This window comes from Folsomia candida, unplaced genomic scaffold (assembly GCF_002217175.1).
Source record: "Folsomia candida strain VU population unplaced genomic scaffold, ASM221717v1 Fcan01_Sc007, whole genome shotgun sequence".
Lineage (NCBI taxonomy): Eukaryota > Metazoa > Arthropoda > Collembola > Entomobryomorpha > Isotomidae > Folsomia > Folsomia candida.
Window position 1 is genome coordinate 4,370,156 of NW_019091199.1, and position 11,756 is coordinate 4,381,911.

The following is an 11,756-nucleotide window of genomic DNA, read 5'->3' on the forward strand; positions in this document are numbered from 1 at the left end:
TCATTTTATTGCTCTTGGAATTAGCAAGATCGTGATCATCGCAGCGATAAGTCGGCAATTCTTTCCCAAAGCCTCCCACGTTCACATCTGATTTGCATAAGACGAGGACAAAAGTGGCAGAAAGTGCAAATTATTCCATCATAAAAGCGAAATGCCATTATTTTTTCCCGAGAGTGGATAATGGACAAAAGGAGACGACGAGGTTGACAAGTTCACCGTCGGATTTGGTATAATCCACAATTTTTAACGCAGCTCATTCATGCCACACAGATTTTCTAATTGATGGAGAAAAGGGTAATGTATGGCCAAGCTGAGGAGGAAGGACTGCATAATGTGGTCGTTCGTGATGTGTGCATGTAATTGCAAGTCTGGAGAAGGAATTGCAATTTAATGGCCACATTTTTTACAATATTTAACCCCACGACGGAATGTGTCTGAGACGCGGAAGGAGTAGGAATTTCAGGGCAATAACTTTTTATATAATAAATTTTATACCTTTACCGGCAGCAGATTATTCACAAGCGGAGGAGGAAAGGAAGACCAAGTGCGTAATGTGCGGGATTTGTTTACTCTGAGATGATGAATGGTTATGGATTTTAATAGAGTTTTAATGGCCAAACTTGTGCATACAACGGCCATTAGAGGGATAATATGACTTTGGGATGATGAGAATCATGGTGTGAATTGGATAACATCATAATCTTCGTAGGGCTCCCTTCTGATGCATAACTCATTACACGTCCATAGCACACATTAGATATTCCGTCGTGTTAGACTCTCTGGATGGGTAAAAGTGCTAAATGGTCAATAAAACCAAATCCAGTTAAACAATTTTACGATAAAAGTGCTCACAATCTGAGACGAAAGTTTAAAAAAATGTCTGTATCAATCTTTGCTACGTTTTTGACACTCGTGATGATGACGACGCTGGAGTTCGGGTTGGTCACCGCAAGTCTCACCTCACCCCCGCGGTCCCTTCGCTCCTTCTACGATGGAGAAACTATACCCAAGCCATCGCCACCCCCTTCGACGTCCAAACCACCCACTTCTTCCTTGTCCAGAGGCTGCTTCAGCAACAAGACCATCATCGCCAAAAAAGTCTATCAGTCCAACATCGTCTTTGCCGCAAAGATATTGAACCTCACGGAGGTTGTGGTGAAGCGTGTCGTGGTGACGAAGAAGCCACCGCTCCCAGAATCTCCAGCCCCGCTCAACTACTACCATTATGAGTACTACCGGCGGAAACGTCGTCGGGAGACGAGCGTCGTGCAGAACGTGACGCTGGGCGTGGGTCGCGTCCTCGTAAAAACCATGTTCAAAGGGATGAATGAGTCGCTGGAGGGAAAAATTGTCAGCGTGACGATCGAAGGGGGCGACGGGTCCAAGGAGTCGCGCGGAATGGCGCGATGTCTTCGCAAATTGAGAGCGGGAGACACGCGCATATTTTTCTACTCGGGCGTCAACGGCGGGGGATGGACGTTGGGCAACCAGACGAGCGTTCCCCTGCCACCGGCCCTCTCGGTTTTGGCTGCCGTCCGGATTGCTGTCAAAGGTGCGTGCGTGTGTTTCTCAGTTTCTACACTTTTTTGCATGCATAATTTCCAACCCATAAACGCGTGTTGTTGTTCCATTCCTCCAGCACCAACAAACAACGCACCTCTCTCTCTCTCTCTTTCCGTCATCCACGGTTTACACAAACTGATTTCTTCGTGGCCTGGGTAAACATGACCCAGTGCATGCCACTAAATTACTATGGGTGTCAGATTACGAGTTGTGGGGTTTGGTCGTGTTTACACTCTCGTGGCAATGTGTCCTTCGTTCACAGTTTGGCACACGCATGATCCAATGTGAGGTGTGTTAACAGAAGAGTTCAAGAGTTGGCATAAATCATCAAAAGTATTGGATAATCATTATTTATGCCGTCAGCGAGTTCATGAGAATATATATTTCCGCATTTACGAAACTTGTCATCCGAGTAAATCCCACGTGGATGGAGGTTAGACCCCAATGTTATCAAAATGGGCACGATTTCCCGATTACAAAACTCAAACTGCCATCACTCATGCAAATAATTCAGGCTGGTTTGCTTGAGCAAGATCTATACCGTCGTGGTCTGCTGGCTGCCTGGGACAAAATCAAACGTGGCAGTAGTCGTGGTGGCGACGAGTGGAGTGGAAAGGGCCATTGAGATTCGGTAATGCACTTAGTGTAACGGATAACAACAAGCGGGGCTTATCTTAATGAGCTGGGTGCAACAAGTCGTCCTTAGAGGATTCCTCTGAATATGATGATGAGATGTAGCTCAATTAAGCCACCACGCATTCTTTCAAGATGGAAATATGTCCATCGACGCTTCATCGACTTGTGTGTGTGTGTGTCCTCTTGATCAAGTCTTGGTACAATTTATATGGTATGAAAATCCCGAATTTTGGCATTCTTACGCATAAACTAGCGTGCTTTTGATTTGGGCATGAAAACCATAACAGTTTATGACAAAAGCATCCCCGATGACCACGGGCATGTTGTGTGCGTCTAATAAAAACATTCAGCCTTACGGAAAATATTTGTGTGTAGCAAAACATTAAGGATATCACAAGATTTATGCACCAATAACTATGCGAGTGTCCCGGAGAAAATATGGAAAATGACGTGGAACCAATTCTCAAGTGACGAAGGGAGGAAATAAAATTTAAAAGGCTCAAGTTACGCCCCAAAAAACATAGCATTTCCTATTTTTGGTCAAGATGCTATTCCCACTGTCAAGGATTCCGAGCTCAATAAATTCACGAGAATAAGTGGACGACTCCTTTCCGTACTCACCCACAAATTGGGTTTCTTAGTAAAAGAGCCCTAAAAATGCATAAATATGTAGCCACCTCTCCTGATACGACCTATAATAATATTGCCACAATAATACCAGTCAGTTTATTACATGCGTGAATCATCTCACCATGAAAATTACAAAGTTGTGCTAGTTACTGCTTGGCAGCAGGTAGTTAGATATTTACTTGTAGTTATTTCGTGGAAGGAAGCAGGTCGGGCAGTCGTCGGAGGGCTTGGAGCTCTTTTCTACCGTGGTTTATTAATGCCTCGAGTAATTAGAGGAAGTGATATTCGGCCCTAAATGGAGTTGTAACAAATTCTCAACTCTGATGTGAAGGGACGATTAATGACGTGTCTATTCGACGACCCTTCCAACTCTTCTCGCCCCCAAGTCATGGTCCAACTTCACACTCGCCGGCCGTTCATGTATACAATTTAGTCCATCCATGCAACGATTTGTCCCTAATTCGTATCTGATCACAACATTATTCCCAATAATGCAAGCACTTTTTGGACGACCATCTAGCATGCCCAAATTTCCTCATAATTCCAACTTTCCCTATTACCCAATGCCAAGAAGAGGAGGAAAAAATGCTACATTTTTTAGAACGAGGAAACCTGAGATGAGCCATCACTCCAAAAATGGTCGAGTCTCAGAAGAGCTCTCTTTTTTCTCCGGAATGAAGTCAGTCATTTATGACTTTATGATCCTGCAGTAAAGCAAAACAAAAGGCACCTCACTCTCGCGATTCGATGTTCTTTTTTATGCCCACGCTTCTCACCAAGAACTAAATACAGCAACGACTCGAGAGATTCCTTCGCCATGATTAACTGCTGACCTCCTTCAATTACTAAATTCAATTACTCTCTCCCTTGCGTAAAAAAAACTGATATTTTTAACCACTAAATTAGATTTCCAATCTCTTGATAAGATTGGAGATTGGAGGAAAAAATGGGATCCCTGCTCACCATCAATGAGTGAGTGTGCATAAAACGTGGAATTTTTTCAACTCATAAGTATGCAAATCATCATAAATAGCCCGGCCAGCCAGGAGTTAAAGTACCCCAACGCAAAAGGATGAGTTGTTATCGACGCTGGCCTCCCTTAAAAGGAAGTACCTCGAAAATAAGTGAATTCGTTAATAATCAACCTCCGCATAACAAAAGTACCTTTCACATTCACAATTACTTATTATTTAACCTGCATAACTTTCATAGCATGATTGTAAAAGGCATAAAAAAGCCACCGTATGAGGACCAAAATGTGAGCTATGTAACAGGGCCAGCTTATCAAGAAAATAAAAATGTCCGTGTCCCAATATTTCGAGGCATGTTGTAAATTTTGAATGATATGATTATATAACGTGTTTTTAATCTCCAATCGTGGGGTCGACTGCTCATTTCGTCCCTTTGCTCTCATACATATTCACTGTTACTTGGCTGCATTAGTTGGTTTGGAGATTTCTCTGCTTTTGTAAATGTACAGTTTTGTTGGGTGGAGTGGCCATCAAAATCCCATTGTATACTGATTATTGTACCCTCGTTTCGCAGTCATTTTGGCCCATTAAAAATGCAAATTTGTTGCAGAAAAATAATGTTATGCCGCGCCAAGGAATTAAAACATTAAAAGCGTCAATCTTTTGGAGTAAAAGGGAGACGAGCGTTGTATACATTCGTACATGTTTAACTCCTCACTTCTCTGTCAGACTGCAATTATTCACTCAGAGTCTGCTGGTTCTCTTGGAATGTGTGTTGGCAACAGGTCTTATCATCTCCTGTTCACAACTTGTCGAGGGGAAATTCAGCACTGGCCGTGAAATAAATGAGTGGTCATTTGTTGACTGTTCTGGCTACGGACAGGCAGAAATTAACCTCAACAACCTCAACGCGATACATCACATTTCACCCAAGTCTTCGATACCATGCAGCACAAAGTTCTCACATTCGATCTCCTTCCCATTCCACTCTCTGATCAAGTTTATTCTCTCAGGAATCTGAAATTAAACTGAATTAAGAGCAGATTTGGATTGCGACGACGATGTTAAACGTTCGTCTAGGACATGCATTTATTTTTAATAGAATGTTTTAGAAATGCGTGTAGTTGTTGGTGGAAGTAAACTGCGTGCGTTGATGTCTGTCCGTCGTTGCTGATTTGGAGAACAATAAAATTAAGTTGGCTCTCCACCTTTGCCCACAAAAGGACTTGATCTCTTGTCCAGCCACAGGTTTTTGGGAGGCCAACCATATGCACGCACCTTCCTCTTATTTTTACAAAAGTGTGTTTCATGCTCTCTTAAAAACAAATCTGTTCCTACACTCATCCGTTGTTCAGTCTGTTTGGGAGACAAACTTGAGTTCGGGCTTCGCTTTCTGAGTCCATAAGAAGTCGTCGGTCAAGGAAATGACAGTGTTCCCAAGTGATATTTCTCAAATGGGATAAACTCGCAAGTTGATCAAATTACAATTTTTTATCTGAAAATTAAGTTATCGAAATAAGAAAGTAGATAATAAGAAATGTGCCTGGAGTCAAAAATGGCACTACACAATTTACAATGGATTTCAATTTTTTGGAAACCACAGACGATATTCTAATAAAATATTACGGCTCGACCTGGTTAAAAAATTTGCAACGCGATTAATTCGTTAATTTTTCATCCAGATTAATAATTAAAGTTTTATATTTTGTCAAACTTAATATTTCCCTGTAAAAATTCCTACATATTTCCCGGATGGGATGGGAAATAACTCTTTAAAGTGGGAAATATTACAAACACTGGGAAATGATGAGTCGACCAAAATGAAATTATACATCGCGCACGCATCATTTGTTGTCTTCATCATCATAATAATGATCGTGCCGTATGAATAAGTGTGTCACTGAATGTTGCCCAAGTTCGGATAAAGGTCTCTGGATTCATAATCATAATTGGTCCGGATTTGTGTGGGACTGGTCACTTTTTATGCGTAAATAATAAGTACTCCAGCCTGGATGACACGGGCGAGTACGATCATCAACCTGTTGGGTGGCCTGGCTCATTACAATCGCTTTACATCGCATTTAGCAGCACATTGTTACAACCAGCGTCCATCCATGATCCAGTTTAAGTCTCATCCACACAAACTATCTCTCTTTACGGAGCAGAGAAATGGCTGAAATAATTTATCGAGCGTCTTCCCCTTCTTCTTATTCTCGAGCTGATTAACATTTTCCAAGCACAATAACTCTTTGGCAGCTTGGAGAAACGGAGGAGGAGAAAGAAACGCAGGTAGCAAATGAACAAGTAATTTATGGTTCGATAAGAATATTTAATACAATTTATGGCATCGCATTTGCATTTTACATTGAGTTGCTTGTTAAATACGTACACAATCCTTCCATTCTTTCTCCATTGTGTAGCCACATACATACATTTTAGGCAAAAACTACTTGATCGTCACCTCCAGTGTGCAAAAGTTGCTTTTTAATCGGTCCCATCATCATCGAACTTGTCCCAGTGGAACATCACATGTGATGAAAGATGGCAATTTGTGACTTCTTGGGCAGAGGAGGGGATGGAGATAAGGGGATGAAATGCATGGTCAAGCCAGATAATAATTTTTATTGCGTGCTGCAGAGTTGCTCTTTTGGTGGTGAGTTTCCATATATGGCAAACTTGCAAATTGGTCCAAGTGAATTTTGATGTTGTTTTACAGCCTCGTCTTATCCGCATCCATCGGCTGAGTGATGATATCATGGTGCGTTGATTTGTGCGTGCATATTTAATGGGCTGGATTTTGTACTCTTCATCGCATCCCGTCCTTCCTCGCGCACAGTATGGGAAATAAATCACGAGGAAATCTGCAGTTTTATGGTGATGATAAACTGAAAATGATGCGCTACATGCAATTTATTATGGAAAATGACATAATCCGCGGCTGGATTTTTACGCCCTGCCTGCCCGATACAGATTATTGTGAAATGCGCAGTCGACATTTGAGGCAGACAAAGTTCAGCACAACGGGACGCATAAAAATCGCTGTAGGAGATACGGATTAGTTGTAAAGGCCGGTGGTTAATTAGAGTAGGCGGCGGAGGGTCAAGTGCAATCAATTGTTGTAGTTCATGGCATAAAATTGGAAAGAACAACAATATCCGAGATAATTAAATCTGATATATGAATATCAATTAAATGCTTTTCAGTAAACGACTTAATTTAATAAGATAATCGTGTTGCAGGATAATATTGCAATTGTCACCCTCAGGCCGGCACTCACAAGGTTTCAAAATCTACATACTAAATTAATCTACTACGAAATTTTAAAGTTTAATTTTACTGATTGTGAATCAAGTTTTACTGGCATAAAATGTAGAAATTGTTCAGTTTTGTTCTGCAGGTGGCCAAGTTTTCGTCGGAATTTGTGCAATGATTATCTGACACTTTAATTTTTATCGGGTGTCGGCAGATGCATCACTCTGACGCTACACATTCATCCAGTGCAGTCCCAGAATACCCTCCTCGCTTAATCTCCACTATTCCGCTCTGGTTGTAGTTTTCAGATCACTTTTACTTCGAAAAAACGAGGGGCCTTCATTTGCACCCTGCGCCTGAGGGGCTTCTTGTTTCCTTGTGATGCGTATCTATCGCTCTGTAAATGTTGCATCGTTCTCTTGACAGCTCACAACTTACCTTCGAAGGGAAGGCGACAGGTCCACACAAATTATGTGAGAACCACAATTTCATTTTCATCGGCCAGATTGATTCTTGGAGCTCCGAGCAGAATTTTACTCCTCTGTCGACAAAGAGTGCAATTTTGACCACATTTCTTCGCCTCTCTTTGTTTGTAAATATGTGGAATGATTGCATCAAGGGTTTTCTTGTTGGAGGAGATAAATGAAGCAGTTACCATCAGATTGGCTCATTTACATTTTCCTCTTTGCCTACATATCTGGAAGAGTTGACCCTCTTTGTTCCCCGAGTCACTAGCCCATTAATCTCGAGACCATTGCGTTTACCTCCTCGCTCCTTCACACGCCGGACTCTGAAATTCCAGCCCAGAGTCGGCAACAAAACACCTTCCACTCCGATTTTGACAGCTAAAATACGACCAAAATCCATGTTTCCATTTTGACTTCCAAATTTCTCCTGAACACAAAATCACTCATTGGCGGTAGTGATGCTTTACAATGTGCATTTCTCCGTAGAATTTGTGTTTTGTGCGGATTTATTCATCTCCATGCATGTCATAATAATACCAGAAATAACTCTTCCTTGTTCACGGCTGGACATGAAATGAGCCAACAACTGGAAGGGAAACAAGTAATAAACAAGCAAAAATGTGTAGAGGAAGGAGTTCATCGGATGATACGAGCCCAATATTTTACTCTCGCGAGGCCCAATCCAGGAGAGAAAGAGAGATGTGTATTTGAATATGTGGAAATCCATTAGTCGAGGCAGAGGCAGGAGGAGGACGAGGAACAAGGTTTGTATATGGATGAGGTGATTGTAAGTGAGATAATTTCCTGGGGAGGAAATGATTAGAATTGTAGAATCCAAATCATGTCGATAAATCTCCCAGAGTCGGACAGACAAAAGTGCATGCTTGCTTGGTTCCCATGTTGTGGACGGACGAGCGGAAGCCACGCCATGTACACAGACCTCGTGTGTATGTGCTAGTTTTCTCCCCAAAATTGAGCCAACTTTCCCCCGTCTCAATCCCCGTTTGCTCTAGAATTTCACCAGCAGCAAACAAAGCAACGTCGTCGTCGTCGTGATGAATACTTACTGCCGCCTTGAATTACATGCATTTGCACTGGTCGGCCCTTCTTCTGCTGGTTTACAGTCCTGCTGCCTGCTCAGGATTTATGCCCAGTCTCCAAAAGTGATAATTTACATGGAAATTATTCCACGCGACGGTTCTTGATCAATTCGGATCATCATCATCACCACCTCCTCTTCTTCCGCCTGCATGGTTTACAGCATGGCAAACACTTGGATGGAGAGGAGCACGATCCATCCAGGGTTTGTTTGTGTTTGAAGTTGAGGACGAGAAGTTTTCGATGAATCGCGTGAATCTCATCATCAGCAACTTATTGGATTGTTGTGGATGGGAATGAATTTCACCTTGAGGCAGGTTTGGCTTGTTTGCTTGTTGGGCATGAGAGGGGATTGATTAGAATTGATATTTTATGATACGACTCAATGTTAACGAGGAACGTGACCCGACCCGCACAAGAGAGACGACCCATTCCTCTGCAGCCCATGTAAATAAGTACCTATCCCTCAACTCTCGCTCACCTCATTTTTTGTGAGACACGTTCGTCTCGGTGTTTATCGCTCGACAAATCGACACTTAACTTGAAACGATATTCACTTCACACGCCGTACGCAGCAGTCGCTTTTTGTGACACCACTACCACTACGATTCCCATGCTGCTGTTTGAAGCCTCCTCGGACCAGTGTTGCTAAACTATTAATTGCCTTGTTCCGAGGAAGGTGCGTATGTACGACGACGACTCGAAGCAATTGTAGTCATTGCCACGCAATAAAAAATTTGAAGCGATCATCCATCTGTTAAATATGTGTGTAGCTTCGTCTCGTTTTCTTGTCGGTCCGATGTCTTGCACTGGAAGGAACAATTGTTGGAATGACGAGGAACATTTTGGTACGAGACATAAATCAGTCATCGTCCCTTATCTCGAGGGGGGCTCCACCATTTCCCATTATCTGAAAAGATCTGTCCCAAAATTCTCCGCACTCCTTTTGTGTGTGTAGCGAGAGAGTCGTGCGCTCATCCCACACCAACCGACCGACCGACCAACCACCCATATCCAAATTCCAAACACCAGTATTGAGTGGGAACAAACAGTTACACCGAAGTAAGTAAAAACCCATTGTTGTCGAGTCTTCTTTACGAGAAGGATCTGAACAATGCAGCGCAAGTCATTTCTTCGTCGTCTTTTTGGTGATGAGACACACACAAGTCCGCTCTCTCCGATTCCAAGATTGTGTAGAACCAACCGCACACAGGTAGATTCTAACTTTGGGGAATTACATGTTCATCGCATGACACTATTGTTGAGGTCTTCGGCAGGTATGGAGTTACTCGTTGGTATGTATCTGATAGTAAGAAATATCCAGCCGACACCTACTTTTTCACGTGACCATGAACACCTTATTGTAGTATTTCGTAATAAGATGTTGACTCGGAGATGTGAATACACATGCGGGTTGGAAAATCAAAATATTAGGATTCAAACCGAGTCTAATTTCTGGAGATGAAGGAATTTTCTTTGAAATCTCACTGTTCCTCATTCCTGGAATGAAGGTATTTGTATTTGCTCTGGCCTCGTCTTCCTGACCCAAACTGCTCAAATTTGTAAATCTTTTGTCCCTCTATCAGCAACGTTATCTAAAAGAGAACACAAAGTGGATGGATACACATACACGAGGCACACCCACCCGTGCAGGAAACCACCCACCAAACAAAGGGGAACGCATTCTCGTAATTTTTATGTAGATCCACTTTGAGATAGGTCAACCAATAAAAAAGAGTTCCTTCTGAGATCTTTCTTTATCGGGAGCCCTTGAAGTCTGTCTTATTCCCATAAATAAGAGTGGAGAAGGGTCCTAGGAAAGCAAGGGATTGGATAACGGGCGGTCCCCACTGAACTCCAGTCGACATTCGTTTAACATTCCAATATTATAATGAAATACAACGGCGGACACGGACAACAGCAAAAAATCAGAGCTCAATCATCCCCTGAACAAATTATATGGATCGTGCATCTCTCTCTGGCACGGTGTAATTAGTATTTGGGTCATATTGCTAGAAAATTCCGACAATATTGCATAATCTGGTTGGAAAATATGCCCATTTCACACTTTGGATTGGAAGATCCTCAAAAAATGTGCTAAAAGATTTGCTTCATTTATCGCCTTAGCTTTCAAGCCATTTATTTATCTACGTGTTCACGTGAAGCAATCATAACATGAGAATTGACTGGGGTTCCTAAATCACCACGCACGGCGGCTGATGCGTCTCCTCATCTTCTTCTCCTTCGGTCAAAGTATTTGTTATGTATGTATGGGTCATACGTATGTATGGGTCGGCTTATATGGAGTGTTGGTTATTGGATCCATGGATTGACTGGTTTGGTGGATGGGATGCAGAGTCGTTTCCTCGTTGTTGCAGAGAGCTTTAACCAACCAACGTAACAAAGGTTGTGTAAAAGCCACAGGTTGTTTGGTCGTCGTACCGGTCAGTCAGTCAGTCAGCAAGTGCATCCCTTCATCTCGCCTGGACACTTTATTAATCGCTCTCTCTCTCCTCAACTAATCCTATGCAAACAACGAGAGATTAGATGCAGTCAGGAGGACAATGGGGGATTTGAGATTCCCAAAAAGTGTGAGTTCTACCCAGTGCTGCGTGTAGTGAGTCGAGAGTGAAAGTGAGCTCGTCGTGGGGTTTCATTCTCATGAAATTTCTCATTTTTTACCCGATGGTGTAGATTTGGTTCTCATTATAGCGTAGCCAGTTTGTAATCATCGTCTCACAATGAGTGCTCCGAAAGTGTCAGTGATCATGGTCGTGGCATGTTTGACGATATGTTCGACACTCAAGCGAGTGAATGCTGAAGGAGGTGAAGAAATGAGTGATTCTGAAGTTTCTTATCCATCCACGACGACCATTGCGCCGCTTCTTCTGCCGCCGCCTCCACTTCGTTTCTCCAGATCGAGAATGGGTCTGGAGAAGCGATCATCTTGCTGGTCATCATCGCTCGCTCTGGTCCAAGGGGGAGGAGGGCAGCGTAGAGACGGAGCTAATCTCATCATCACGGGACGAGTGGAAGGCATCATCACTGCTCCGAGTGAGGTGGGTAGCACTCAGAAGTCACGAATTCACGATGAGCCACCCGAGTTTCTCACATGGTTCATTCTCCTCTCGGTTTCAAA

General features: G+C 42.8%; 1 protein-coding gene across 7 annotated transcripts in view; it reads left to right on the plus strand.

Moving 5' to 3' along the window:
- The first annotated feature begins 386 nt into the window (after nucleotides 1-386).
- The window catches only part of LOC110852393 (agrin), a 68,143-nt gene continuing 56,773 nt past the window's right edge, over nucleotides 387-11,756 (plus strand). For 2 of the 7 annotated variants that reach the window (XM_035853491.1, XM_035853492.1), the window contains exon 1: nucleotides 10,912-11,676. In XM_035853491.1, the coding sequence (XP_035709384.1) occupies nucleotides 11,359-11,676 (318 nt within the window). In that variant the 5' untranslated portion in view covers nucleotides 10,912-11,358. Of the gene's footprint in view, nucleotides 1,553-10,905; nucleotides 11,677-11,756 lie in introns of those variants that run through there. The other 5 variants (XM_035853489.1, XM_035853490.1, XM_035853495.1 and 2 more) reach the window with 4 other exon arrangements.